This window comes from Rissa tridactyla, chromosome 2 (assembly GCF_028500815.1).
Source record: "Rissa tridactyla isolate bRisTri1 chromosome 2, bRisTri1.patW.cur.20221130, whole genome shotgun sequence".
NCBI lineage: Eukaryota > Metazoa > Chordata > Aves > Charadriiformes > Laridae > Rissa > Rissa tridactyla.
Genome location: NC_071467.1, coordinates 105,694,028 through 105,721,657, shown reverse-complemented (window position 1 = coordinate 105,721,657; position 27,630 = coordinate 105,694,028). Strand labels below are relative to the sequence as shown.

At 42.0% G+C, this 27,630-nt stretch overlaps 1 protein-coding gene across 14 annotated transcripts in view; it reads left to right on the top strand.

Annotated features, from left to right (window-relative positions):
• The window catches only part of TNS3 (tensin 3), a 224,072-nt gene that overhangs the window by 181,881 nt on the left and 14,561 nt on the right, over window positions 1–27,630 (top strand). For all 14 annotated transcript variants that reach the window (XM_054193543.1, XM_054193529.1, XM_054193532.1 and 11 more), the window contains 6 exons: window positions 14,375–14,546; window positions 16,902–17,545; window positions 18,184–18,270; window positions 20,847–20,978; window positions 23,422–23,517; window positions 25,911–25,988. In XM_054193543.1, the coding sequence (XP_054049518.1) occupies window positions 14,375–14,546; window positions 16,902–17,545; window positions 18,184–18,270; window positions 20,847–20,978; window positions 23,422–23,517; window positions 25,911–25,988 (1,209 nt within the window). The remainder of the gene's footprint in view (window positions 1–14,374; window positions 14,547–16,901; window positions 17,546–18,183; window positions 18,271–20,846; window positions 20,979–23,421; window positions 23,518–25,910; window positions 25,989–27,630) is intronic.

Genomic DNA, 27,630 nt, shown 5'->3' with positions numbered 1-27,630 from the left:
TTTTTACCTGATGGTGTGATGTGTATCACAACTAATCCTTGCTATTGAGGTGGTTTGGGTGCAACCATTACGAAGCTGTTTAATAGGAGCAGTTGCTATGCTATTCCTTCGTATAAAGGAATTTGATTTAGTTTACCTTTTGGTCTGTGGAAGAAAGCAAAATTCTAATTAGTTTACCAGTACTCATCTCTATAATCAAGTCAATTTATATATTTTAAAGCTATCAAAATGGTTTAGTACACACGTTCAAAAATATGTTTCCATTAGAAATTTGAAAGCAATCAAGTAATTCATTGCAGGAAAGCTTTAAATGGTCATATTTGTCCATATCAAGTAATTTCCTATAGTCATCCTTTCAGAAAATCCGGTGCCCTGGGACCCTGAAGAACAATCTGGGGCGGAAACGTGCTGCCCATTGTGGTGCTGCAGTGTTTCCATTCATCTTTCTGACCCGTAAATAAACCTGCTCTGAACAATGCTGGGTGCTGTTGAATGCAACACAGTAGCATTGTACGTGGTGTTTGGGTAAAGAAGTCTGGGGAAGTGAGTCAAACTTTATTGAGAGCTCTGGATGCTAAATTTATCCAAGAGTGTTGAGCCAGTTTGGCATTCTAGAGCAGCTGGGGTTTGGTCCACATTTAAAAAGCACTTATCTGTCGTTTCTCGGTTCCGCGTCCTGCGTCTCTCGGAAAGAAACAAATCTGTAGGGTCAAATTAAGCGGCGGGGAACTGGGCATCTGCTTAAAAAAAAACAACCAACCAACTAAACAAACAGCAACAACAACAAAAACCCACACACACACAAAAAAAAAAAGGCAAAAACCCCCACCCCAAGCCCAAAGGTCGTGCTTGTGTCCTCGGAGTCAGAGAAGGGCAGTGAGCTTTTAATCCCCGAGATGCCCCCGCGGCTCCCGAGGCGCTGCGTGGCGCCGAGCGGAAGATGCGCTGGGGGCAGCGCTGTGCGTGCGAGAGGCGGTGTCAGCCCCTGCCAGAACCGGGCGGGGGGAGGGAAAGGGAAAGGGGGAAAAAAAAAAAAAAAAAAAAGTCAGATGCAAATGAGGTGGAGTCAGCAGAGCAGGGGTGCACTGAATGGGTAGCCTGCCTGAAGAGCGAGCGGCAAAGCTTAGCCCAGCAACAATCGTGGAATTATTTCCGCCCGGATGGGTTGAACTCCGGCCGTCTTCAGCCGAACGGCTGTATTGAGAGCGGGAGCCCGGTTTTCTTTCGCTGTACGCACTGGAATCCTCTTTGCCGTGAATCTGTAACGCGTGGGGGAGAGCGGATGGTATTAAAGGTGGCAAATGGGGGAAGTGGCTTTTCCCAAGCCCCTGCGTGGCGGAGCGGCCCGCCTGGCTGCTGTGCTGCACTGAGCCGCACACGGCATGCGGCGCGACCGGCCCAGCGGGAGGGGACGAGGATTTCGCGCAGCCTGGGCTCTGCGAGGGAGCTTCTGTCATGATGGCTTCCATAGGTAGGTCCTCGGTTTCCTACTCTTGCCTCTTTTTTTGTGTGTTTTCTCAGTCTGAAGACTCGTTCTGCGGGGCTTGCGTTTCACCGGCCGCGTTCCTAGCGACGCGCGGCGGCGAAACGCCATCCGCGCCCCGGCGGGTGCGCGTTGGTGCGGGGTGCGGGAGGTGGCGGGGGGAGGCGGGGGTTAAATAAAGCCAACAACGAGCCGCTTCGGCGGCGCCCCGTCGGAGCGGAGCGGAGCAGAGCGGGGCAGGGGGAGGGGGATGTTCGTAGATCATGCGCTGTGCTTCCGTGGTGTTTGCAAACCCTTGAAGAAGGGAGGGGGACGAACTGTGCCTTGCGTGCTGATGTAGCGACGGTGGGGGTCCACAGAGAAACGGAAGGGCTTCGCGGACGAGGGGTTTTGTCGGTGTGAGCTTTTTCCCTGTGGCCGTTAGCGGAGCGACAGGGGGTACGAGGCAGGGTTCATGAGCTTCGTGAAGTTATTTTTCCGCCGAGGAAGACTTCTCATTTTTTTTGTGTGTGGTTAATTAAGACACGGGGGCTGCCTGGAACGTATATAATTGCTGACTACGTACAGAAACTTTGTCCAGGCTGATTCCATTTTCCTCCACCAAGGAGTAATAATAATCATTAATGTTATAGCAGCATTAAATTTCCTTTCAAAAGCATGAAAAGTGAACTGACTCTGTAAATGTAAGCCTTTCCTGAACGAGGAATATCCCATAGTTTTCCTGCTTTCTTGCTTAATGAGTAAAACAGGGAATTATGCCATGAGCACTGGCAGAGTAATTCTTCTAATTCAGGCAGTGCATGTATAATGTTCTCACTTTCCTACTGCAGATCTGAATTTTCCATCAAAATATAGTGCGGTCCTAGAGCAGTCAGCTATTACATGCTATGATGTGCAGGATGCACCAGAATACTTTACAAGAGCCTGATTCTTACGGCCTTATTGCAAACAGTTTTGCTATTCAGTCACTAACAGCAGATGCTTGTGTAAGGACTGCAACTCTAAAAGGAAAGTTACTGAATTACAATTCCTGACAGACAGACCAACACCTAATAGCTTCACTTCTCAGTCCTTTCGCTGAACGGCACTGAAGGTCAACTGAACTGAGTTTGGTTTTACCTGTTTCAGTTCCAGATTATTAAAAGCAGATTCTGAAAAATCAGTTCCTTTTCTGGTTCTAAAATGAAAACGGTTTAGATATACTACTACAAAACTAAAAAGCAGCGCCCGCTTTTGGTATTTGGCTTCAGTGAGCTGGGTTCAGCCATTTGTTAACAGGCGAGTGGCTCCAGAAAAGTGAACAGGTTGAAGAGGGTCATGTTTAGGCAGAATTTTTCCGACAGTAGAAGAGCAGGACCAAAGTGAGACTTCTGGTAGAAGGTCTGAACATCAGTTTGATTGTGCCCATTTGTACTGAGACATCAAAAGCTTCATCTACCTCTCTGGTGCCTGTTTGGCACCAGGGAACTGGACTGAGGCAGAAAAAGGGAAGTTCAGACTCTCTCTTGGTGGTGTCTTTCCAAGCACCATGTCTCGGTGCTTGCTTTCCAGGAATGCCAGAAAGTCAGCCCCACGCAAGCTCAGTCCCTACTTCCTTCACTCAGTATTTGCTACAGTTTGTTCCCCCTACGCCCACCTTTGCCCCCTTTGCATTGGCTTCGCAGGGACGTCTGTCAGTAGACATGAGTTGCGTTTTTCCATTCAGCACAGGCAACCCCAGGCCACCGTGTCCCACACCTTAAGCAATTTTAACAGGTAATGAACTTTGGAGCACAGGGCAGATATTTCACTCTTTTCTCGAAAGGCGCTTGGTCTTTCAGGGCATTCTGCCTGAAAAAGTATTACTGTTCATTTCGAAGGTACCAGTTTGTACGCTTCTGATTCCTACTGTGGTTTTTTTTCCCCTCTGAGATTATTGCAATTTAAATTTACAATTTGGTTACAATTGTCATATTCAGCAATGTGAACATCTGAAATTGCATTATGAGATAAACCTCAATAAGAACGGAACTGGCTGTCTCTAAAGCTACTTACTTGATTTGCTGTGAAAACTTAGTGTGGGCATGCTAATAATTATATTCTAATTGTTTTGGTGGATTTGTTTTTGTTTATCACTGAATGATCTGCTGTACTTAAAGGCAGAATAGTAGTGCCCTTGTTTATGCATTGTGGACTGACAGTGGCTCTCTCCTAAAGAATGTTTTAATGAATGTCACATTTTATGTTTGCACGTGACCCAGATGGCTTGAGGAGATGCCTCCGCAGCTGATGTGCATTCCTAAGACAGCAAAGCTATGCTTAAAGTCAGTAGCAGTGCATCTGCAAGATCTTTTAAAATACATGAGAAGACATGTGCAACTGATTGCTTTAGTCCCTGGGGAAGTTTATTCTTTTTCTTTTTTTTTTTTGTTTCTGGTATTATTTGGGAAAATAAGTCAGTGTAAGAAAGTCCTTCAGAAAGACACGATAAGAATTTTACCGCTTTGAAGATGCCGTATTACAAATTCTATTCAGCAAATATGAGTTATTCGTATTTTGGTATTTTTGAATGAACGTATGATACCAAGCGTCTGTAAAACGATATAAGGGTCTATCAATGGAATAGTACGATCCTCAGGGCAGGGACTGTGAGTGGGGGAAAGTGGTGTCTGGTAAATCATCCTTTTGATGCTTATCCCTGTGCAGACAGGGACAGAGGGTAAGTGCAATTAATTCCCTGATCCTAGGGTTGCCTGGAGATAAGCTAACGCCTGGCACAGCTTCAGAGGCTGCATTTGTTTGTTACCGGCGGGAGCCCCTGCGGGCCCTTGTGGGAGCTAGAAGTTGCCGCAACACAGGAGTGCCCCACTGTGCACCCGCTCTTGTCATGCCTCTTGCCGGCAGGCCAGAATCTCCCGTGGAGGTGGCAAAGCGCCAGCCTCGCTCACCCGGTGCTTGGTGGGGCGAGCTGCTGTGCCAAGGAGAGGGCAGCATGGCCCCTCAAGGGACAACACGGATGATTCGCAGCCCTCTTTAGGCATAAGGCAAGAACAGATTTTTTTTTATTCTAAATACATTTTATGAAATGTTCCCAAAAACACAACGAACGCTTCTAAATGCACACTAAATAATCGTATGAAATTAGAAGGCTTCAGTGCTGCACTGTAGCTTAGCTTTGATTACTAGCAGTTTGGGTTCTAGCTGTTGAATGCGTTATTTCTTCCACCAAATAAACGTCTCTAAGATGTCTGAGGCGGTGTTTACCACCTTGTCAGATACGCTGGGTTTATTCGCAGGTTGTCAGCCACCGCATTGTTGTGTTTTATGTGAGAGCCAAGCACGTAATACCCGGAGATCTTTCTCAGTAGTGTTTAATGAAGCAGTTGAAGCTGACCTTTCTAGTGCAGAGAGGTTCGTATGTGGGTGCTAGAGCCACCATCTTCATAGCTTCTCCAGGTTCAGCCCAACTGATTTGGTTACTTGCAAAGAGAGTTCATCCTCTCAAACAGGCATGAGCAGAATCTCCAAGCAATAGTAACTTTGTCTTTTCTTTCATAAGCATGAAGAAAACCCTGTTACGTTATATCTGTTTGCTATTGGTCGGTTTTTTAAAGGTGGGCGAACTGCAGGTGCCTCTCTGGTGGTATATGATTTTGGCTCATAACATGTTCTTCTGAAAGGACGCAGGCAATTGTTAACAGGAGTTTATGGATGTGCATAAAGCACAGCAGATTCCAGGCCAACAGAGAAACTGCCCCTGTTCCATGCCTTAAAAAAAAAAAAAAAAGAAAAAAAAAAACCAAACACAAAAAAACCTAAAACCCCCTCTTTTTATCCCTTAATGGCATGCCCTTTTTTTTCTGTCAGTGTGTTAGACCAGTGGTCTCCACAGTGGGGTGTGTGCACCCCAGGTGATTAATAGGACAATCCGTTGGCATGTGGGAAGAAAATATTAGAACTTCAGTAGTACGTGCATATGACTAATAATTAAATACATATATTTAATATTTGATATGTTAAATATATGCATATATTTTTTATTAATTCATTTACTTATTATATTCAATTTGTATACTGGCGATGCATGTTCAAAATTTCTTATTGATGGGTTATGCAACTAAAATTTTGGAAATGACTGTGTTAGACTCTTCTGCATGAGGAAATTAGCGTTACTGTAGAAAGATAGAAATGATGTTTAGGAAGCCCCTCTAGGGGTGCATAGTCCAACCTGTGACTCAGAACAGGACCATCACAAGTACTAGATCCTGCTTTGTCTGAGTCAGGAAAACCTGTCCTGACGGAGGTTCCACCACAACCCCGGTTAACCTCTTCCAGTGTTGCACTGACCATAATGACAAAGCTCTTTGATTTCTAGTGAAAATTTCCCAAGACCTTTTTGTCTGTCACTACTGAGAAGAATTTGGCTCTGTTCTCTCTTCCGGTAGAGAAGAGACCCTCTTGTAGTAGTTTCAGGCTGCTTTTAGATCCCACACGTGGTTCCTTTTCTTCTCCAGACTAAACAATCCCGGCTACATCATCCTGTCATCGTGGGTTGTGTGAGCAAGGCCCCTGGTCATCTTGGTTGCCTTCAGCTGGATCACTTCCAGCTTCTCATCTTCCTGAACTGGTGGCCTCAAATTGAGTTTAGTAGTCCAGGTGAAGCTTTTCCAGCATCAAATACAGAGGGTAGTAATCAGTTTCCTTTGATCTGCTGGCCGTGTTCCTCCTGCTGTAGCTCAGTGTGCCTTATTTGGGGTGACAGCAAAGTGAAGAGACTCTTTCCGCCTGATACCCACTGCAACTCCTGATCCTTTTCAGCAGGGCTACTAATTACCAGTTGCATCCCAGACTGTATTGTTGCAAAGTCTTGTTCTGTCCTAGGTACAGATTTTTTTTTATTTCATGTTGGTCGTAAATAAGATTTCTGTTGGTCCAGTCCTCCAGTTCACCAAGTTACCAATACTCATTATTGCCATTCTTAAAGATGGGCTTAATATTATCCTTTTTGTAGTTATCAGTGTGGTTCATTGAAGTGGAATCATTGGCATGGACATTAACCCTTCTTTCAAGTTCTCAGATTTTCTTAAGAAAATTAAAAAGGTGGATTTCCAAATTTCTTGTGAATTGATAATAGTCAGTTGTGGGAGGGCAAGTTAATCTGAGCAACACAGGGTCTTTATACTCTTAGTTGGTATGTCTTTGTTTTTGCTGTCTAAGGTGAAGTAAAAATCAAAAAACAGGAAAAGAAGATAAAAACTGCTAGTATTCTAGGATTATTTATTTTTTCTAAAAAAAATTAGTTTTGAAGAAGTACTGGGAAAAGCAGGGGTTCTGTTGCTATAGTCAAAGTCAGTAACATAGCTGAATATTCTTACAGTATAAAATCCAGTTTATTTATAAAATATTCTTGTAGAAAATGTTGCAGACTTTCGTGCTTCCTCAGAGCTCCTTGGTAGGTGACTACAGTGGGCCAAATGACAAGGTGCTGATTCAGCATTTGGTTGCTGCAGGGTCTGGGGGGACATTGCCAGAACTGGGAAGTAAGCAGACAATGACAATCATTATCTAAGTCTGCAAGTTGTTATTTGGAAAGTTTCTTAACAGGTATCTGTTTTCTAAAGATAAACTTTCTAATTCTATCCTGTCAGAAATGCGAAGAGCATAAAGCTCCTCTTTTTTGAGTACGATGAACAGGAAGGTGTTCTGTTGCCACTTGGGCTTGTTCAGATTTTGCTTTCAGCTTGTATGACTTAGGTCAGCTTACTTGTGTCTTAACTCTTCTCAACCAAAAGAAACAGTAATACAGTAAATCAGCTGTTGTTCTCAGAGCTCTTTGTTTGAAACGCTTAAGAAATAATGGTGGAAGCTCACTAGCAGCAACAGCTTGGGGGAATTTAGCCCTGAATGAGAGGTGGAACAACTTGTGTTGGAAATGATCGCATATACTTTGCAAAAGAGGTAATAAAGTTATTACCTTCCCTGGCAGCTGAAATTATAAAAGACAAGATCTTAAGTATCTTTCATTGTTTTCCACATATTCTATGGAAAGGAAGGAACAGCAGGACCAAAGTTGATGGGTTTCATGGAAGTGACTAATTTGGTTCGCTGTATTTTGGTGACATCAAAATCAGAATATAGCAAGTGTAAAAGGTCAAAGTTTCAGTAAAGTCAATAGTTTGCAGACTGACTGAAAGCAAGAGAGGTTTCAGCGTTATTTCAGTCTCTCTTACCGATTTTGGCACCTTAGCATTTGGAAAAGCAGGAGAGAGAGTGAAAGAGAAGATGGATACCCCATAAGAACCTTACAGTGCTAATTGACTTGGAAAGGTATTAGTTTGTAAACTGGTTCAAGTGGACCATCTTGCTGTCTCCTTTCTCCATCTGCAGAGGTTTTAATTTTGGCCTTCCGTGTGAGCTCTCTAGAGGTTGCTAAGGAGCTCCTTAGCTTCGCTGGTGCCAGTTCTGTTCTTAGCACTCTGTCAGCTGGTGGAGGGACTCTTTTTTCCAGGGAGCCAAATCCTTTTGTCATGAATTCACTGTTTTCGGGGTTTCTGGTTTTACATAGTAGCGTAAGCCTCTGCTGCTCAACGCACTGTACAGTTGGAATTGTGCATTCCTTTTCACTTCATCCAGTCCAGTTAGCTATCGCTGGATGTTGCATGTCAGCACCTCCCTTCCACTGAAGCTCTCTTCCTTGCTCCAATTTTTTCCAGTTTTTCATACTGTGATTTTCCAACTAATCTTTCTGTCAACATTTTCTTTGCTGAAATATTGTCAACATGTCATAGAAGAACTAAAATTGTGCCTACTCAGTACCATTAACTCTGTACTTTGCTTGGTGGTGGTTTTGCTTTTGTTGATTGTTTCCCTGGTAAAGCTTTCTCCACTTTTTTCCTTTTGTAGATGTTGAGGTTTGCAAAGAAAACATATCTAAACGAACCTCTTTCATAACATGTGCTTAAGATCTTCATCCGTTACTTTTTGCCTTACTGATATACTTCAAGGCATGGAACTATCCACTGTGTCTGTAGATAGGGCGTTCCGATGCTTAATACTGAAGGCTAGGGTTTTCTTCGATCCTTGCTCTGCCTTTCCTTGTACGTGTAGTATCTCAGCTCTGAGCTGGTGAATGGTGGTATAACTTGCTTTATGAGTAATAAAATTTAGAACTGGAAAAGGGAAGTGACCATCTCTTGTCCCTTGGTCTCCTGGATAAAATAAAGTTGTATCAGCAGAGACTATTATCATAGAAACGGTCACAGTTCCCTAGATGTGGGAAGGAGAGATCAACAGCTCAGCACTGCAGTGGAGTCTACACTGGCAGTCACGTAAACTCCAAATGGTAGTTGGAGCCAGCTGGATCCCAAGCTGCAAAGGAGTTTTTGGTGAATGCCGGGGAGTACTGTGTGCTTTTTTTTTCAGAGATGTTCCAAAGGGAAGAAGATCTTGAGAATTCTTGTTTGGTAGGACCAATCCAAAGCGAATCCTGGCAGAATGAGAAATATCAAGTGCTTAGTGGGATGCAAGCATCCGAAACCAAAAAATAGTACTTCTACTGTGTAGAGAAGAGACAGAACACTCTTCCATTACATTCCTAGATGCCTTTAGTTCTGTCTTCGTAGATGAGTTTGTCAGAAAATCTTCTTAAGGGAATGGGCTTATCAGCTGTTCGTACAAACAGTGAGAGGTGGAAGTGGAGGGACCTTGGAATCAGAGTGTTGATACTAGGAATGTTTCACAGCCACACCTGATGTAGCTTCTTGCAAGTCTTTCGTTAGGCTGGATTTTTTTCATCGTTGCTAAGGTCATCAAAACATGGATCAAGAAATAGACTGTGTAATTTAAAAGTATTGCACAAAGCTTCTTACCCTTTTGCTGCTTTAGAGCAAAATGCTTTTATGTGTCCATTCAGCTTTTAGGCTGGCCTGAGATAATTTGGGGGTGGTCAGCTCAGGGTTTTGGGAGCAGAACAGTGACTTAGAGCTCTCTTTCCCCAAAAGATGTAACTGGAGATCTTGACTGGAGTTTTCGAGCTAATGCAATGCGGTTAGCTATCACCTCCTCCCAAAAAGAACTACAAAGATGGAAATGAATGAGAAGCTGCTACAGGGTGTGAAGTGGAATTACTGTTCCTTACACTTCCCTGCCATTGTTGGACCATTGTCTCCAAAGCTGTGAGGTGATTTTGCCCTTCAGCTGTTACAACAAAGAGGAAAAGGAACATTTTTACGTATCTTTTATCCGGACCATGGTATGGGTTAAGCCACTGGGGATTTTTTCTGGATTTTTTCTGGGGGTTCTTTTTCTTTTCTGTTTTAACAGATTTAGTAGATTAAAATACAGATTAATCTATAACATCTTACTTTATATGGCTGTGTCCTAGGCACATCCAGGAATTTCTACTTGTAACTGAAAGAAGCATGCAACTTTTACAAGTATTTGCCCTTTGCTGTGAAGGGGGACAGCAGAAGAGTGAGCTGAATGTTTTTCTGTATTGCACATGGGCACTATAGTATTTGTTTTCTTCCTGAATGTCACTTTTCAGCAGTGTATGATGCAAAGAGTCTAGTACTTTCTGCCTGTAAAGCTGGTGATCAGTGATAGTGAGTCTCAGGTCTCACCTGGGTGCATGAAGAGACATGAACATGAATGAGCCTGGTTTTGTCACATCACTTCCTTACGTAGGGAGCTGCACGTTTACATTGTCAGGGTTCTCACAGATATAACAGTGTAGATTTAGTAGGGGCCTGCAGCGAGAAGTGCTGCCGCTTTGCAGCAAACGTGCCAGAGGGAGTTCGTACCATGCATACAGAAATCCTGCAGAAGCTATGGCATTGCACTGAGTTAATGATTCCATGGGTTGACAGCTGACTGGTGAGTGTGGATTCTGCATCAGACAATAGAGAGGACATTGCTGAAATATTCAGCAAGCTGGTTTTTCATTGAAATGTAAACAAAGCTGCTTTCATGGGAAGTGCCTTTCAGATACACTTGTTTCTAGCCTGGGAAGAGCTGTACAGAGTTTTCCTTCTTACTGCACATTACATGCCTGACTGCCAGTGGCTTTTCACTCTTAGTTTCGTGTTTCACACCTGTGAAAATTGGGTATCAAAAGAAATGCTGCATCTGTGAATGGGACAGCGATCCTTCCCTCGGGCAGCTTTCGGTGCTTTAAAGGTAATAGCAGCAGTTCAAGGCCTGAAACAGGGAAGAATGAAGTCTTGGTCCATTTCTGCAATCACATGCTGTTATTATGGGAAAAGGAGAGGACCTTACTGTGTAAATGCTTTAGATTAACTTTTATGTGCATAGCTGAGATAGCATTAGAGTGGGAGAAGATTTTAAGCTATTTCAGAAGGCGTCCACTCCCCTTCCTGCCCCCAGGATCTTGGTCACAGGCGTCCGGTGACTCCTCTATATAGTCTACTATCAGGGGAACAGATGCAGAAGCATGAAAACAAGCAAGCATATGGAGTTAAGCTTGTTATCATAATTCCCCTGCAGGGGATGCATCAACCTCTCCCACACAGTAGCAGAGTCATTGTAACCTGCAGTATAATGGGGAAGCATCTGCAGTTTCATGTGCAGAGATGAGATGTCTGTTGCACTTAATGAGATTTTGTGTTACAGATGCTGCTCCGGTAGATCCTGCTGCTTGGGTAGATTCATCTGCTTTTAGCCTGTGTTTCTGGGGAGACTGTAGTAGTCTTCAGATGTACAATATTAGTTTGACCAATCCACCTTCAGCTAATCATCTCTTTCTCAGATAACAGTTACGACAAAGTAATATTACTTTATTGGAATAATTGTTCAAGGCTTAACATCGGTCTTTATAATACTTGGCTAAACAGTCAATCTTTGTCATACCTGCATAAACAAGCACCACTGATATCAGTAGGAATATGGCCTAAATCATGGGTTTATGCAGCCAGCTCTTTCTGACTGTGTTTGCACTAGCACGAGAATGACTGTAATATATCTGACCTATTAGATAGATAGAAATTCAGATTTCTCTAGGTTTTCCACACCACACGCATTTCAGCAGTATTTCTTTAAAGTTCACTTTTATGGCTGGCGTGGATATAGTTAAAGTAATGGGTATAGTTGAAAGGCAGCGTTGCAGTTTTCTAATGTTTCCCTCATCCAATTAAATGTTTGCTCTGTACAGTATGTGTGCTATGTGAGGAATTCAAATGTTTTTCAGTCACGGCACTGATTTGCAGATTTTCTTATCTCAGGCATTTTTTTTTAAGTACCTTACACCCTCCTCATTCAAATAATGGCAGAGCCAGGCTCTGCCGTGAATTGAAGGGAAAAGATTTATTTAGACTTGTTTCAGTGGCGCTTATAGAAATAGTGAGATCCTTCCTCCTTTTTACATTAGAAAGATTTCATTACGGAGGAGATGCATTAACAGGATCTTAATTTTTTGTAGGACTGGAATTGTTCTGTAATTTGCTTGTATATTTTTTTCTCCCTCAATCTTTTGAAGTGTACTTACTCAAGAGACAGTAGTTAGACATTGTTTCATCTGTAATCATTTTACTGGGTTCCAGTCCTGCAAGTGTTAAGGTCAGTGGAACTATCCAGGTATATGAAGCTATTCAGATGTGCAGGCACTTGCAGAATCTTAGTGCATGGCCTTTTCTGTGGTAGAAGATAGTGCTGTTGAACCTGGGCTTATGTGAATAGGTGTTGGATTGCTTTAGATGATACCAGAATAATTAAATGTTATCCTCATTAGAGCTTGACTGGTTATATAAAGCTGTATAAGGCTCTTCAGTAATAGCATCCACATTATTCCTCATGCAAATGCATCCATTTTAGCTGTATCCCATAGTATTCATGTCAAGTATAATTAAGTTGAACATAATTCAGACTTGAATCCAAAACCAATTGCTCCCATGCTGTTTGCAAGCTACTAGGAAAGTAGCTTTTTTGTCTGCATGGTGTGAACAAAGTCATACCTGGAATCTGCAGCTGTACTGGTAATTAAACTTGGTGCTGCTCTGTGCTGCTCAACTGCCTTTCAGCACCTTTTCTCCTCATGTGGGCAGAAGAGTGAGAGAAGACCACCTCCCTCATCTTCATTCCTTCCCTTCAGGTTTTTATACGCAGTGACGATATACCCGTGAACCTTGTCTTCTCCAGGCTGAAAAATACCAGCTCTCTCAGACCCTGCTCCTGTCCCAGTGATGCTCCAGGCATCTTTGTGGCCTTGCGCTGGACTTGCTTAAGCAAGTTCGTGTCTCTCTCCTACTGCTGAGCCCAGAAATGGGTACAGAGCTCTGGATGTGGCCTCGCTAGTGTGAAGCAGGGAGAAAAGATCATCTCCCTTGACCTTCTGGCAGCTCTTTCTGATACAGCCCAGGATACTGTTGACTGCCTTTGCCATGAGGTTGCATTGCTGGCTCATGGGCAGCTGCAGGTCTTTCTCTGCAGAGCAGTCTTCCAGCCACTTGGCCCCCAGCATGTACTGGTGCTGGGGATTATTGCTTCCCAGGTGCAGGAGTTTGCATTTCCCCTTGTTTGAACTTCTTGAGTCTCCTCTTGGCCCATTTCTTCCACTTCTAAATGGCAGCACAACCATCTGGTTTATCAATCACTCCTCACAGTTTTCTATTGTCTGCAAACTTGCTGATGAAATTTTATCCCATCATCCAGGTTATTAATGAAAGTGTCAGTATCAACCCCTGGGATGTAATGCTAGTGACTTGCCTCCCAGTGGACTTGGTGCAGCTGATCACAAGCCACCAGGCCCAGCCGTTCAGCCAATTTTCAGTCCACCTCACTGTCCACTTACCTAACCCATGCTTTGTCAGCTTGTTTATGAGGATGTTATGAGAGACCGTGTTAAAAGCCTTACTGAAGTCAAGATAATCAACACCCACTGTTCTTCCCTTAGCCACTAAGCTAGTCAGTTCACTGAAGAAGGCTATCAGGGTGGATAAGCGTGATTTCCCCTTCATAAATCCATGTTGACAGCTCTCAATCGTCTTCTTTTCCTTCATGTGTTTGGAAATGGTTCTCAGGGTTAGTTGCTCCATCACCTTTCCAGAGACTGAGGTTAGTCTAGCCAAGCTTGCAGTTCCTTGGATCATCCTTCATGTCCTTCTTGAAGATAGGAGTGATGCTTGTTCCCTTCCAATCTTCAGGAGTCTCTCCCAATCATTGTGACATTTTAAAGATTACTGAGAGTGGCCTTGCAGTGGTGTCAGCCAGCTCGCTCAGCTCTTGTGGATGCAACCTGTCGGGCCCCAGTGGACTTACATAGGTCCAGTTTCTTTAAGTGCGCCTTTGCTTGGGCCTCCTCCACCGAGAGTTAAGTCTTCCTTGACCCAGATTTTCCCTGTGATCTCAGGGGCTTGAGATTCCCAATGGCCTGTCTTAGTGGTAAAGACTGAGGTGAGGAAGGTTTTGAATACCTCAGCATTTTCTGTGTCATTTTCCATCAGGTTCCCTGCCCCATTCTGCAATGGGCGGAATTAATACTCCAGTTCCATATCACTTTGGAGTTTTAAGTGCACACTGGTGGTGTGTGTAGTCACATGGGACACTTGACTAGACACATTTGATTAACACAGTGGACTGTGGAATGCAAAACAACTTGGAACAGGCAGGTCTGTTCTCATCTTTGGGGCTAGAGAAGGTACCCTGGAGAATTAATCAAATAGTTTGAGTGGTGTAATTCTGTAATCTTTATTTCCTCTGCCATTTGTCCTGCTGGATGTTTTCAGCAATCAGCGTAATGTTGTGAAATAAAACGTTACTGCTCAAACAAATAAAACCTCTTCTTTGTAGTTCTAATAAGAGAAAACCAGATTGTTTTATAAACGCTTCTTTTAAGTACAAGGTCCATAAAAACGTGAGTTGTTTTTTAACTTGCCTTTTACTTTGTTTCCTTTGCTGCAGAATCTCAAAGTTACACAGAAGCCATTAACCACTCTATGGTGATGTCTGACAGCACTGTGGGCACTAACCCTGCTTTGCTGAGGGCCAGCATGCAGACGGATCCCTCCTTTCAGCGCTGTTTTGCATCTTCATGTACTGTTTCAAGTAACAGTCCTATCCCAGGGGGAGAAAGGTAGGAACAGATTCTCCTACCTTACTGTTTAGTTCTCATTAATACAGTTTCTGGCCAAGATGTTACACTTGCATCTTCATGGCAGAGCATTTGTCCAAGGACGTCAAGTTTGGTTATGACATTTAATGATGATGTTGTTCAGCAGCTGGAATTCACCAGATGCACAGATGTTATTTATATGCCAGGGACACAATTAGCTTTGAAGATAAATAGGAGTTCAAAAATAAATAGGAATTTATAGCTCAGTTACTTTACTATGTGCTAGCACAAGCTCTTACATATTTTCCTGTGTGCTTAACCAGCTTCTGTAATGCTTTACTGAAAAGCATTTCATGAAATTTCATGTTGGAATAAGTTGTACGTGAGAGGGAGCATTCTTTTCACTGCAGTACATGCTTTTCTAGTCAGTAAAATGTCAGAGGATTTGTTTTTGGTAGCGAATAGCAGACTCCCTTTCAACTGCTCAGCAGGCTGAGAGATTTTATTATTTCATATTTGTATTGTGGTAAACATGTAGGGCTCTGGACCAGAGCTTGAGTAGTATAAATTTACAAAATAGTCCTTGTCCCAAAGAATTTACAGCAATAAGATGAGAAATAGCAGGAAACACAGCAAACAAACAAGGAGCCCCAGGTTACTGTTAGAAGGTTCAGAAGACCGTGAGGACGAATGATCAGTCGTTAGCTGTGCCCTATATTTCCTTAATAGATGAGGTGTTACATTAGAGCTGATTAGGTTTCCTTCTCTGTCACTCCGCAACAACATTCCTTTGTGGCTAATTAGCCTATTCTTGTTCTTGGATAATTGGCTCCTTTTTCAGAGTAAGTATTTGGAATGCTGTTGGTTGGTCTGTCAGACTCTCAGTGAGGACTTCAAGTATGTTGATTCCTATTTATCTTTTATTTATCTTCCCATCTAATTAATTTCATTTTCAGTCGGTACTTGGACTGTGAAAGAATGTTTTCGTTTTGTGATTGTGAATATGAATCATAAGACTGAACAAAGTATGTTAGTATTTTCTGAGGAGGAAGCAATGTAACATTTCATTATAAGTGGGTATGAATTAAAAGCTTATCAGGCAATGCATTCATTACCAAGTTTACATTCCTACTTCAAACTTTATCTAGAAAATTTTGTTCCCTTCTTTCTAAATGTTTTTTCCGGCATTTTTCATTTCATCTAGCAGATACCTACAGCTGTGGTGGTTTTTTCCTTGCAATTCCATCTTCTTCCATTTGCTTCCCTTCCATTTCTTTGTGGCCCTTCTACTTTGAGCTATTCAAATCTATTGATACCCACTTATTTCCATAGTTCCCTTTTAATTAAAAATCCTTTCTTTTTTTTTATATATCTTAACGTCAGCTCTTTTTCCTTTGCATCTCACACTGAGTTTGTTCTCTCTATATTTGTTCGTGCTGGTAATGGTTTCCAGCTGCAGTCTGAGACCATTTCACTTTTAGAAGCAAAGAGACAATTTAAACTTTTATCAGGTGGTTTCATCATTAGCTTAGTTTGTCTTGTTTATAAGGATATTTGTTATTCTTTACTTGAGCAGATGGAATTGCTACCCAGTAGAAAATGTAATGTTTACTGTTGAAATATTCAATGCTATCAATTAAAATGATTCTATCGTCAAATAAATTAACCACTGGACATGCCTCCCTTCCTTTTTTAATATAAATTCTATTAAAAGGGACCTGCACCTTGTGAAATGTGTTCTTATCATCATAGTTAGTCATTTGTTGTGTGATGGTGCACAACTGCCTCCTTAGCCCATTTTTCCTTTTTTTTTTTTTTTGCACGTAAGAATTGTTCTGGCAGTGTCAGTTTTCTTCCATAAACTTCTGCCTTTGATGGCAGACTTGGCTTAAGAAATTCTTGCCTCCTACTGCACTTTTCCAGATAGCGCTTCAGTTCACCATGTAGACATCTCCAGGACCACTGTATGTGAAGCAATGCTGTGAACAGCCTCACTGAATTGATTCAGATTAAAAGTAACCCTCTCAAACAGGGGGAAGAAGGAGTATTTTCAGCTGTGATTAATTTGATGGCCTGGTTTACAGTGCAAACTCAGAAGCTGTCCCATCAGCATGACTAGGTGGAGGGTGAGATGAGGCAGAAAGTAATGACCTACACTGAAGAAATGAGTGATCAGGGTGGGGCTGTAATCCCTTGATCCGGCTGCATCACCAGCTCCAGCACGTTGTCAAAAAGAGCACTCTCAGATATTGTCCTGGGTGAAGTGACTCATTGCTTTCAATGATCGCTGCAGTATGGGTTATACAGGGTCGTTTCAAGGGAATGACTTGGCCGTTGTTTTATTTTTGTGTTCAGTTTTGGGGTTTTTTTTGACAGCTCTTCTGCAACAGAACGTCCTTGGCTTGAAAGCAGCCCTACAGCTTCCCCGTCGCTCCAGCTTTCAATGGGAAACAGCAGGCCACCAGGAGGTTACCTCGTGCCCTCTGAATTTTCAGACGCCATGCAAGATGTCTCTCTCTTGTCTCATTTCCAAACTCCAGGACTGCAAATCGTCACCTTGAGCGGCCTGGAGAACTCACCAGCAGAGCCACAGCAAGAACCTGCTGCCAGCAGCAGCGCCCGGGCCTACCTGACCTACGGCAGGGCCCACAGGGGCAGTAGCTCCCCCAGAGAGGAGACACAAGCTACTTTCGTAGGGAATAGTAGCATCTCTCCTAAAACCGTGAGCTCATCAGTGACAAGTGCTGAGGACGATGGCTTTTTGACACAAAACTTTCTGACAGTGGCCTCTGGACACAACAGCCAGAACAGTGCTGCTCAGCAGCACCATGGAGGGAACCTACATGCTCAACCACCTCTTCCAGAGAAAAAGAGGTCCTCTGAAGGAGACCGTTCCTTTGCTTCCGTGTCACCTTCTTCAAGTGGCTTCTCTAGCCCCCACAGTGGAAGCACAATCAGCATCCCCTTCCCAAACGTCCTCCCAGATTTCTCGAAAATGTTAAGCACTTCCCCAGTGGCAGGTAGGTTCTGCATCAGAGAAATGCAAAACACGTTGTGTGTTATATGAGTTTATAAAAAGCATTTAGGGGATTTTAAAAGTGGGGGGAAAAAAAAAAAAAGCAATGGAATGAAAATGTCGCAGAGAACTGCAATGTTTGCAGTAAGTGGTGCCAGTTCACTGGCTTTGGATGAGAAGGCGGCTGCAAGATTCTTCCTGTGCCTCTTCTCTGCTTCTGTCAGCCAAGGGCAGCCTGCCTTTTGAACTGCCAAACCACATGCAAGCGCTTTGGAGTCCAGCTTCTTTTAATAAGGGCTGGTTTCTCTCTGCACCTTTGTAGACTTGCGTCAAGAATAGTTAAAAATGCAGATGTATAGTCACTGGACCCCAGTGAGAAGCTTTGTATTTCATACAGCTTTATAAATGTAAGAGGTTTTTGTATTTCGTGGGTTTTGCAAAATGAAACTTCAAAAATGCTTTCAGAATCTTAGTGTACATTATTGCATTTTCTGGTTCTAAAACAAGTCAGAGTTTCTCTAAATTGTCCTTCTAATCATGACTTTTTTGAATAATTAAGGTGATCAGAAGTTGAAAAGAAAAGTAAAAAATGCTTTTGTATTTAAAAAAATTCTTGACATTTTTTTCCCTTTTATTTCACAGAAAACACAACCGATAAACATGTGACCGTAAAATTTGTCCAGGACACATCCAAGTTCTGGTATAAGCCAGATATTTCAAGAGAACAAGGTATATCAGCTGATACGTATTCTGACATACCCATTCCCAGAAAGGCTAGTTGGTGAATTCCCCTTAAATTTTTTTGATGCATACCTGATGTCTAAAAGAAATACAAGAAGAAATGTAAAATCTAGAAGGGACACAGACAACCTCACTTAATTTCTTTTGTCCAAAGGCTGAATTTGAGAGTGGAAGGCAGTCAAGCAGTCCTTGAAAACTATGCAGTTGATCAGACAAATTATTAGCCTAACTGAACTAACTGCGATGAAATTTAAATCTGCCTGTGGTAGCTGATGCAAATGCACTTTACTGAAAAACTCCAGGTTTTGGAATGGCAGACATGCGTGATGCAATAGCAAACAACTGTCTGCTCTCAGAAACCGTTTGAGTACAAGTGTGCTGCTCTGGCATGATCTCAGCCACGTGTGTTTCCCTGCACAGATAATAGGCTGAGAGATGCTAAACATCAGAGAATAATTCACTAGCTGGAAGTCATCGTAAAAACATCCTTATTTACCAGTTGTTCTGTAGCCTGAATTTTATTGTCAGCCGCAAGTGACACAGATTATTTCTTAAAGGTCAAAAAATAACACTCCCATGGACCGACACCTGTATGATGTACAATACAGATACAGTACATCTGTACGTAGATGTATTACTGAATGAGATGGAGAAAGCTTTTATTATGGATGTGAATACGTATACATACAATCTTGTACCTTGTCCCTGCAACAATGCATAAATAAAGCGTGCTGGGTGCTTTCTGTATGCAATTGGTCTGCACCGTATTGTAATATTCAGCTATACTGAATTGTATTTAATGAGTTATGCCAGGATTTTAAACTGGGATTCTTAAAATGCAGTTGTCAAAAAGGAAAAATTACAAATTAGTTCTGCGTGGGGAAGGCAGTTCACAGTAAATAGCCAAAATAGCCTTCAGCCATTGGCAAATGATGAATTGCTATGTCTGTCTAGTTCATAGTTTCTCAAATGGTGAAATGCCTCTTATAGCATAGTGGTAAATATGAGCCCAAGGGAATAAGGATCATAGAAAATGGATCATTAATTCATCTTGGGATGATGTTTTACTGGTCCTTTCACTCCAGTCCCCTTCCCCTTGTCTGCTCCCCGCCCATAATGAGAACTGAGTCTTTAAATGTGCAAAAAATACTTTCTGAGTTGATGGAAGTCCAGAGCGGGGAACAGATCATAAAGGAAGTTTAAACCTAGCTGCTTGAACAAATGCAAAGAAAATCTTCCCAACCTTTTAGTATGCCTCTTTTCACCCTACCAAGTGAAATTCCTTTTAAAAAGTGTTTTAAGATACTGTTGCCGAGGAGGGGGAGCGCTTGTTCTTTTTTCCTGTGCTTAATGGACTGCTCCTGTGACAAATGATTACTGTCCCCCTCCGGATTTACAAGTGTTATGCAAGTACTGCTGAATTGCAGGGTTTTATATATTTATCCTCCTCCTCTCAACATATGACAGGTTATTGTGAAAATAGTTGTTTTCTTCACCATCTGACAGATCAATAGAGCAGAATATATACTCATTTGCTTTACTCAGTTAAAGAGGAGAGACAATTATATCTGCATTTTCCTGATTTTCTGTTACTACTCTTTTTTCACGTAATCATAGCTCAGGCCTTGCAAAATATTGCTTCATGCCCCATATGTGTTATTTCCATGTTCTGTGTATACAGATAGTTAAGGACTCCGGGGTCAAATTTGGGTTTTTTCCAGGGTTTCTTTGAAGGCTTGCTGATCGTTAGACATTCTGGAAACAAACACAAGTATTTCAAAAAAGTTTAAGGGAAAAAAAAGCTAAGTACTAAGGTTTTATTAAGATCAAATTAAGATCAATGATTAGATGAACCTTTTGTCTTCTTTCAAAGTGAGTTTAAGATTTTAGCTACTAGATTTCAAAGTCTGCAGTAGACTCATGCAAAGCAAGAGCAGTTCCCCTGCAAATGGCTCCTTGTGGGGAGCACTTCAGATCACACTTCCAGCAGAGGTTACAGAATACGTATCTAAAATATTTCAATGCTTGCACAGTCAAAGAACAAATATTCACTGACATGCCTTCCTTTGCTTTAAAACTAGTAAGGGAGTGAGACTGCTTTGCAGGGACAGGAATTTGGTGGTGGATGAAAACAGATCTGCTCCGCCTGTTGAAGCTGCGTAGGAAAAGAAAAACAGTGCTGCGTAGTCAGCCTGGGAATTACAGGCTGCGCTCTCTGTCATGTTTCTAACAAGTTGACAAAGTATAAGCAGGAATCAGCTTGATCTTGCACTGGTTGTAGGAATGATGGTGGGACCTGCATGTCCTTCTTGGTTTAAAAATCAGTAGGGATCTGTAGTTCAGGCTTCTCTTGAAATAAGTACCTGTGAGATTTGCACAAGATGTTTCCACTCAGATGCCCTAAATATGCATGATTGTATTCTGTTCTACAGCAATAAAGACAGAGAAAAGAATCTTATTTCCTTTAGTCTCCTATTAATTATAGATTTGCACTTCGGTACCTTTTTGGATGTGTGCGTTGTTCCGGAACTATTTTTCTCTCTCTTTCCTGGAATCCCTTGCAGCCATTGCTGTTCTCAAGGACAAGGAACCTGGGTCATTCATTGTTCGAGACAGTCATTCTTTCCGGGGAGCCTATGGGCTTGCAATGAAAGTTGCTACACCACCTCCTTCTGTGCTGCAGTTAAACAAGAAAGGTACTGTATGCCTTCTATCTATTATTCAACAAGCCATACATAGTAGGAAGTCCTTCTAATTGGGTAACAATCTGGAGGAATCTCCCCTCTTCTACTAAGTGCAACTTGAATTACAGGCTCCATTTAGTACATTTTTAAATGAGACTGAATATGATGTCTGTTGTACTTTACAGTTTCGCCATGTTTTGTAAATGTGTGTTCATGGTGCTGTACATATATCGTAGCTTATGAACCTAATAGGAAACCAGCATCATATCGGTAATGGGTCCTCCCTAGCAATCCGAAGTCTGCATTTGATCCATATACCACTATGTAAAGGTTTTGCTTGGCTGGAAGATTGAATATTTTTGACCCCAGGATTTTGGTTTGAGACAGGGCTACATTAGATATAGATCTGAGGGGGTTCCCTAAGGAAAGATGATGGTTGTTTAAAAGAAGTGATGAAATACACCTACTCTACCAGCTCCAGTGCCTCCATGTGTAACTTGTGTCTGATAGTTGTGAAAGGTAAAATGAGAAGAACATCCAGAAAGCATTGATCAATGTATGGAAACTCAGCAGCCAGTATCTGTAGTGTTCTTGGCTTCATTTGTGTTAACTGCAAGGGTAGTGGGGTGGTTTTCATTGCTGCTGTTCTCCTTTTACAAAGCTTATTATGTTTCATTAGTACGTGCTGCCTGGTGAGGTAAGCAACTGAGGTCACAGGAACGCAGGGGTTCTTAGTGTCATATTTATGGAAGTGTGGTTTTGTATGGTGTTGGTTGGTTGGCTGTTGGTTGGCTGGGGGGTTTTTAAGATTTCATGCTTACTCTGGGGCAAGGTTAGCAATCCATCTCTATTACAGTAACACTTATAAATTCTGTACACTTAATCTGGTATCTTGAGCCAGTACTTTATAAAAATTTGCCACGTAATCCTTTGTTTTATTGCCAAGCAACATCAGCAGAACCACTGCAATGTCTTACTTGATGAAGACACGCAGGGTGCACTGGGGTGGTGATAGCAAAAACAAGGAGGCAAATGGGAAGCAGCTGTGTAGGCGTTTTTAGTAATCTTTTTTTATCATCAGACCAACGAAGACTAGGAAGACGTGAAAGTTCAAACTCTACTAACCTTTAAGAGCCAGTTTATGTTAGTTGTACCACAGGCAAGTGGTAGTAAGAGAACATTTTAGTTGAGACTGTAGCGTTCTTCCGCTTCTTGCTCTGTGATATTTAGCTTTTTTCGTTCCCACTGTTTCATCCCAGAAGGCACAAATTTGTTCAGTCTCCTACAGGGTTTCTTGTTCCGCGCTTCCCCTTCCCGCATAACCCTTGTAGTCATTTATTTTTAATATTGTGAGAGCATAACGGCAAACAGTAAGCTGTTTGAAAAGGTGATCGTTGCAATATTTACTTGCATGGAAGTTTCTGCTGTCCAAAAGAATGTGTTCATCTGTATTAGCCTGAAAGTTAACCCTTGATGTCATGTGTTTCCTGGACACATAGATCAGAATCAAATAGATAGATCAGAATCAAAGGGAGCATTTGTGTTTGTGTCTCTTTTGTTTGAGTTTGAGTGGTTGGGTAGCTTTGTCCCGTTGCTATGAAATAACCCTCTAATTACTTGGAGAGAGATTGAGTTTGTAGTCAGGTGTGAAATACTGTGAATCAAGTCTTTCAAGAAATGAAGTTGTCTTAGTTATATGTGTACATATGTAAGTATAAGTTTAAAAGAATGCTAAATCTCAAGGGAATTTTTATATGCCTCTTGGATTTTGAATTTCCTCATTACCTCCAACTTAACAATTTTGACTTGTCCTAGATTCCTGAGAGATAAAATCTAAAAAAAAAGAATAATCTAGTGATCTAAAATCTCTAGCGAAGCCTGAGTGTTTCATGTAATTGTGTGTTTTCAGGAGCAAAGACTTAGCGTAAATCTGCAAACATTTCAAAACTTAAAAGTTCACTGAGAGATTTGGCATCATTACCTTTGTGTAGCTAAATCGTCTTACTGTTTTAATCTGCAAAAGCTCCGCTCACAGAACTATTACTAGAAATCTGAGTATTCCCTTGTCACATTGGATGCAAGTTCTTCTAATGGGCAAGCGCATTAGAATTTCTAACCCTTTATTTTCAAAATTTCTGCTCCTGTCTGTAGTTGGGACCATGCTTGGACGTTTTGGACACCAGTGTGTATTTGGATGTCAGTCACTTACAATTATAAAACCTTTTCCTCTGGTTGTCTAAAGTGAGGTATTTGCTTGTTTGTTTTTTTGCAAAATGGCCTTTTTACTACAGGTCGTAACCTTGCAGCAGAGCAGATCTAATGTATTCTTTGTATGCTGTATATAAAACATTTGGTGGTAATGTGGAAAACTGCTTCATAAAGACCTGATAATTTGCGGGACTGTTGTCTGTTCATTGCTTCTCTTCATGAGCTTTCTTTTTCTTTTCCCACGCAGTTGGAGATATGTCAAATGAACTTGTAAGGCATTTTCTGATTGAATGCACTCACAAGGGGGTGCGCTTGAAAGGATGCCCGAATGAACCGTATTTTGGTAAGTACTGTGCATCACAGGGACACAGAAGATGGAAACAGTTTGCATTTGCCAGAGCTGTTTTATAGACTTGGATGGAGTGCAAATGAGAGAATACTTTGCTCATGTCCTGATGATTTCTGTAGGAAATTTTAAGGTTATAGGAGCCTTGTACACATTTACCTTAAATATATGTGCAGGGCGCTCTAGCACAGATACACTCGAGCAAGCTTCAAGTGGTCAAGCTTGTCTACCACAACCAATGCTGCTGCAGACAGCTGTGCCAGGTGACTTTTACAGGCTTTATTGGTTCAGGACTTTTGCCTTATTTTGTCCTGTGCTGTATTTATACTGTATACTGTCTGGCTAAAATGACAGCAGAGTGGGACAGTCACAAAGTACATTATGCTGCGTCAGCCTACCTGATGTAATATGATGAAAGCACATTATGTGTTGTGGCCAACAGCCAAACACCTACTTAGCTGCTCGCTCATTCGCCCTCCTCGGTGGGGCAGGAGGTAAAATAGGATGAGAAAAGCTCATGGGTCGAGATAAAGACAAGGAGGTTGCTAACCAGTTACTACCGTGGGCCAAAGAGACACAACTTGGGGAAAATTAATTTAATATTTCGCCAATCAAAATCAATATTCAGGTAGTGAGAAACAAAGACAAATGTTAAAATAGCACTTTTCCTTCCCCTTTTCCCAAGCTCAGTTTCACTGCTTCTCCCCAGCCTCCTCACCCCCACTGCAAGCAGTGCAAGAGGGGATGGGGTATGTATGGTCCTTACAGAACAGTTCCTCTCTGCTGCTCCATCCCTCTCCCGCTTTTTCCCTGCTGAGGTGTGGGCTTTCCCCATGGGCTGCCATTCTTCAGGAAAAAATCTGCTCCAGCATGCATTCTCTGTGGGCCACAGTTCCTTCAGGAAATGTCCATCTGGTTCAATGAGGGGTCCTCCACGGGCTGCAGGTGGGGGATGTCAGCTTGGGTGCCTGGAGCACCTCCTTCTCCTCCTCCTCTGACCATGCTGTTCCCTCTGCTGTGTCTCACCCTTTTTGTTCCCTTGTCTCTGTCCCTTTTCTGCCTGTTCTTAGATGCATCCTGCCCGTGGCTCAGTGGTCCCGCAGTGGGTCTGCTGGAGCCAGCTGTATCCGGCATGGGGCAGCCCCTGGCCTCTTCCCACAGAGGTCACCCTGCAGCCCTCCCACCCCCTGCTACCAGCCTTTTCACATGCACCCAATACACACATGAAAGGGTCATCTACCATAAAATGAACAAGTGTAAAATGACAAATCTTACTTGAAGTAAAGGTGGACTGAATTTTGTCAGTGTTCAGCATGAGACTTATTTCAAGTCAGAATTTTTAGCCCAGTCCTACCTTGATCGTGAAGTACCTGTTTATGGCACATGGTAGCCTTACTAATCATTTAGTCTGAGTATCTCCTAATCCTTCAATGTGTACAGCCTCAAAACTACTTTGCAAAGTAGTTGTATGGATAAGACAATGAAGGACGAATAGTATCAACTGGTCATTGTGTTTCTGTAAGACCCTTGCAGACTAGGGTCATCTTGCCATTTCAAAGAAATTTCTGATGGGCTCTAAAAATGAGGCGGGTTTTGGTTGAACTGTGATTTTTCTCAAGTGCATGATCATAATGTTCAATGTTTGTTAGTAAATGGGATCGAAGGATGGCTTTTTGTACAAACAGATTACACGTTCCACTCACTCCTTATATTCTCACACGCTAATGTTTAATTATTTTAATTAAGTCAAGTCCAAATGACAGAAGTGTGTTTGAATAGAAAAGAAGAATAATTTAATAGAGGATGCAACGTGCATCACTGCCACATTGAATGGAGGTTTTATCTAGACCATCTTTTATACTTTTAGAAGCAGAAAACAGAGGTATGTGTAGACAAAGCACTAGACAGAGGAGACTAGATGGCTAAGAGGCAGAACTCCTCACTCTTTCTCTACCTCAACACATAACATTGACCCCTTGTGCTCTTACTGTCTTTGTAAGATTTCACTACATTTAATGTAGCAGAAGTTGAGAGCATTGAAAGGAATTTACTGATTTCCACATCTTGATGTTTTTGGCATTTTTGCGCTTTCTCCATTTGAAGCAAAGCCATTTAGGTTAGGATTTAAGCAGCGTGTTTAAGCAGGGAAAGGGAGTGTATGATTGTGATTAGTGAGTTCAGGTACATCGAACTGATACCGTGCTGGGAAACATGAACACACTAAAGTTGACCAAAGAAAGTCTTGGCTTAGGTGCTAGGAGAATTTATTTTAAAGGGTAGGGCAAGGAGGCCTCCTGGTCTATAAAATACTTGAGAGCCAACATAACTGTTCAGCATTCTTGTCGTTCACCAAATTAACTGTGCATGTCTTGTTACTCTTCTGACCACAGGGAGTTTGACAGCGCTGGTGTATCAGCATTCCATCACTCCGCTGGCATTGCCCTGCAAGCTCCTCATCCCAGACAGAGGTATGCTTCTTAAAGTACAGAAGAGATACACCCAGCCAAGCTTTGTTTCAGAGTGCCAGTGTCTGAAGACAGGTGAACATGTCACAAGTCGATATCTAAGCAAGAACGCACAGGGGAAGGAAGCTCTGTTTTAAAAGTGATTCTTCAGTATTGCTGACAGCAGTTATCCGAGCCGTAGTTGTGAGCAGACTAGTACTGTGATGTTCCAGTCGTAAACATATATGCGTCATGGAAGCCCGCACAGTAATCTAGCATGTAGGAAGACAAATGTACTTTTCAGACGTGAAATTATGCCCATGTATGGTTAGATGTAACCACTCACCAGGTCTCTGTGGCAAAAGGGCTTTAGGGAAGGCAAGTAGGTAAAGAACAGAAGGTGCCCGAGTGTGGCACTGGCATGAAGGAAGTGGCAACTTAAACAGGTCCAAATACTGTTTAAGAAAATGATCAAAAAGCCTGTGTTGCGTCATGGGACTGTAATTCTAATTTTGGTTATGGTGATTTCATAAACCACTCTAAGACAACAGCAAAATGTAGCTATGTTTGCCCCATAATTCAGTCGTCTGTTACTCTCCCACATGAAGTTAACACCAGATGTGTTATTGAAATGTTAAACATTCTTGTGGTTTTCTACTGAACTCTTTAAACTTTTGTTAAAGGCCATATGTCAGTGTTCAAACATAGCATTTGAATTATGCAAATACATGAATGAAACCATTTTAGCACAAAAACATGCTATGGTAGATGCGACCAGAGATCTCTTTATATGGCAAACCAGTGTGGTAGGTGGGGTTGTTCTCCTTATCCTCCTCACCTAAAATGGAAAGCTACTCCTGTTCTGGCAGAGGTGCAGGACTGAAACATTTGCTTTGTCCTGAAGAAACATACCACAGTGCAATTTTATTTTGGATTTAATTTTGAATCCGATATGATCACACATTTTAAGATGATCATCTGTGGTTAATGGTTCTAGACACAGTGCATGGACTATTTAAAGCGTATGGGTAACTCTGAACATGTGAATAGTGTTACACACCGTATCACTGCTCTCTTCCTCATTTGAACGTATTCAAAGACAGAATGCATCATGTTACATACAGCAGCGAGATCTTTTTACATGCATTTATGCAACGGAAATAACATACTGATGTACAGTTTCTCACTAATTTTAGCAGAATATGGGGAAGCTAAGATTCCTCTGCTGTCTTAATAATTCAGATGTTTGTTTTCTACGTAAGTACGAAGAAGGAAGGATTGTGTTGAATCAAAATACAATTAATTGATTTCATTGTAGAAACACAAAGTCTTTGTGCCTAAATTAGTGTAAATTATAAAAAATTAAATGAGATAATTAAAAGTGCGCTATTTAAAAAATCTTGAGGTTGTAGTGAGGGAATATTGCTATTGGTATTCTTTTAATGTGACATCACGTGTGTCCCTGCAGTGCTGGAGGCAAAAAAACTTATGCAGCACAAAAACCCCATGAATTATTATAGTTGCAGATACAAAGTTGTTTCATGTTTTTGGCCAAAAGTTGTTCTGTAGATGAGATCACAATTACAAAAGCTAAACTCATACTTGACCACATGCATTGATTTGTCGATTCAAGTCCAGACAAGATACGGACAGTTGTTTTCTGTTT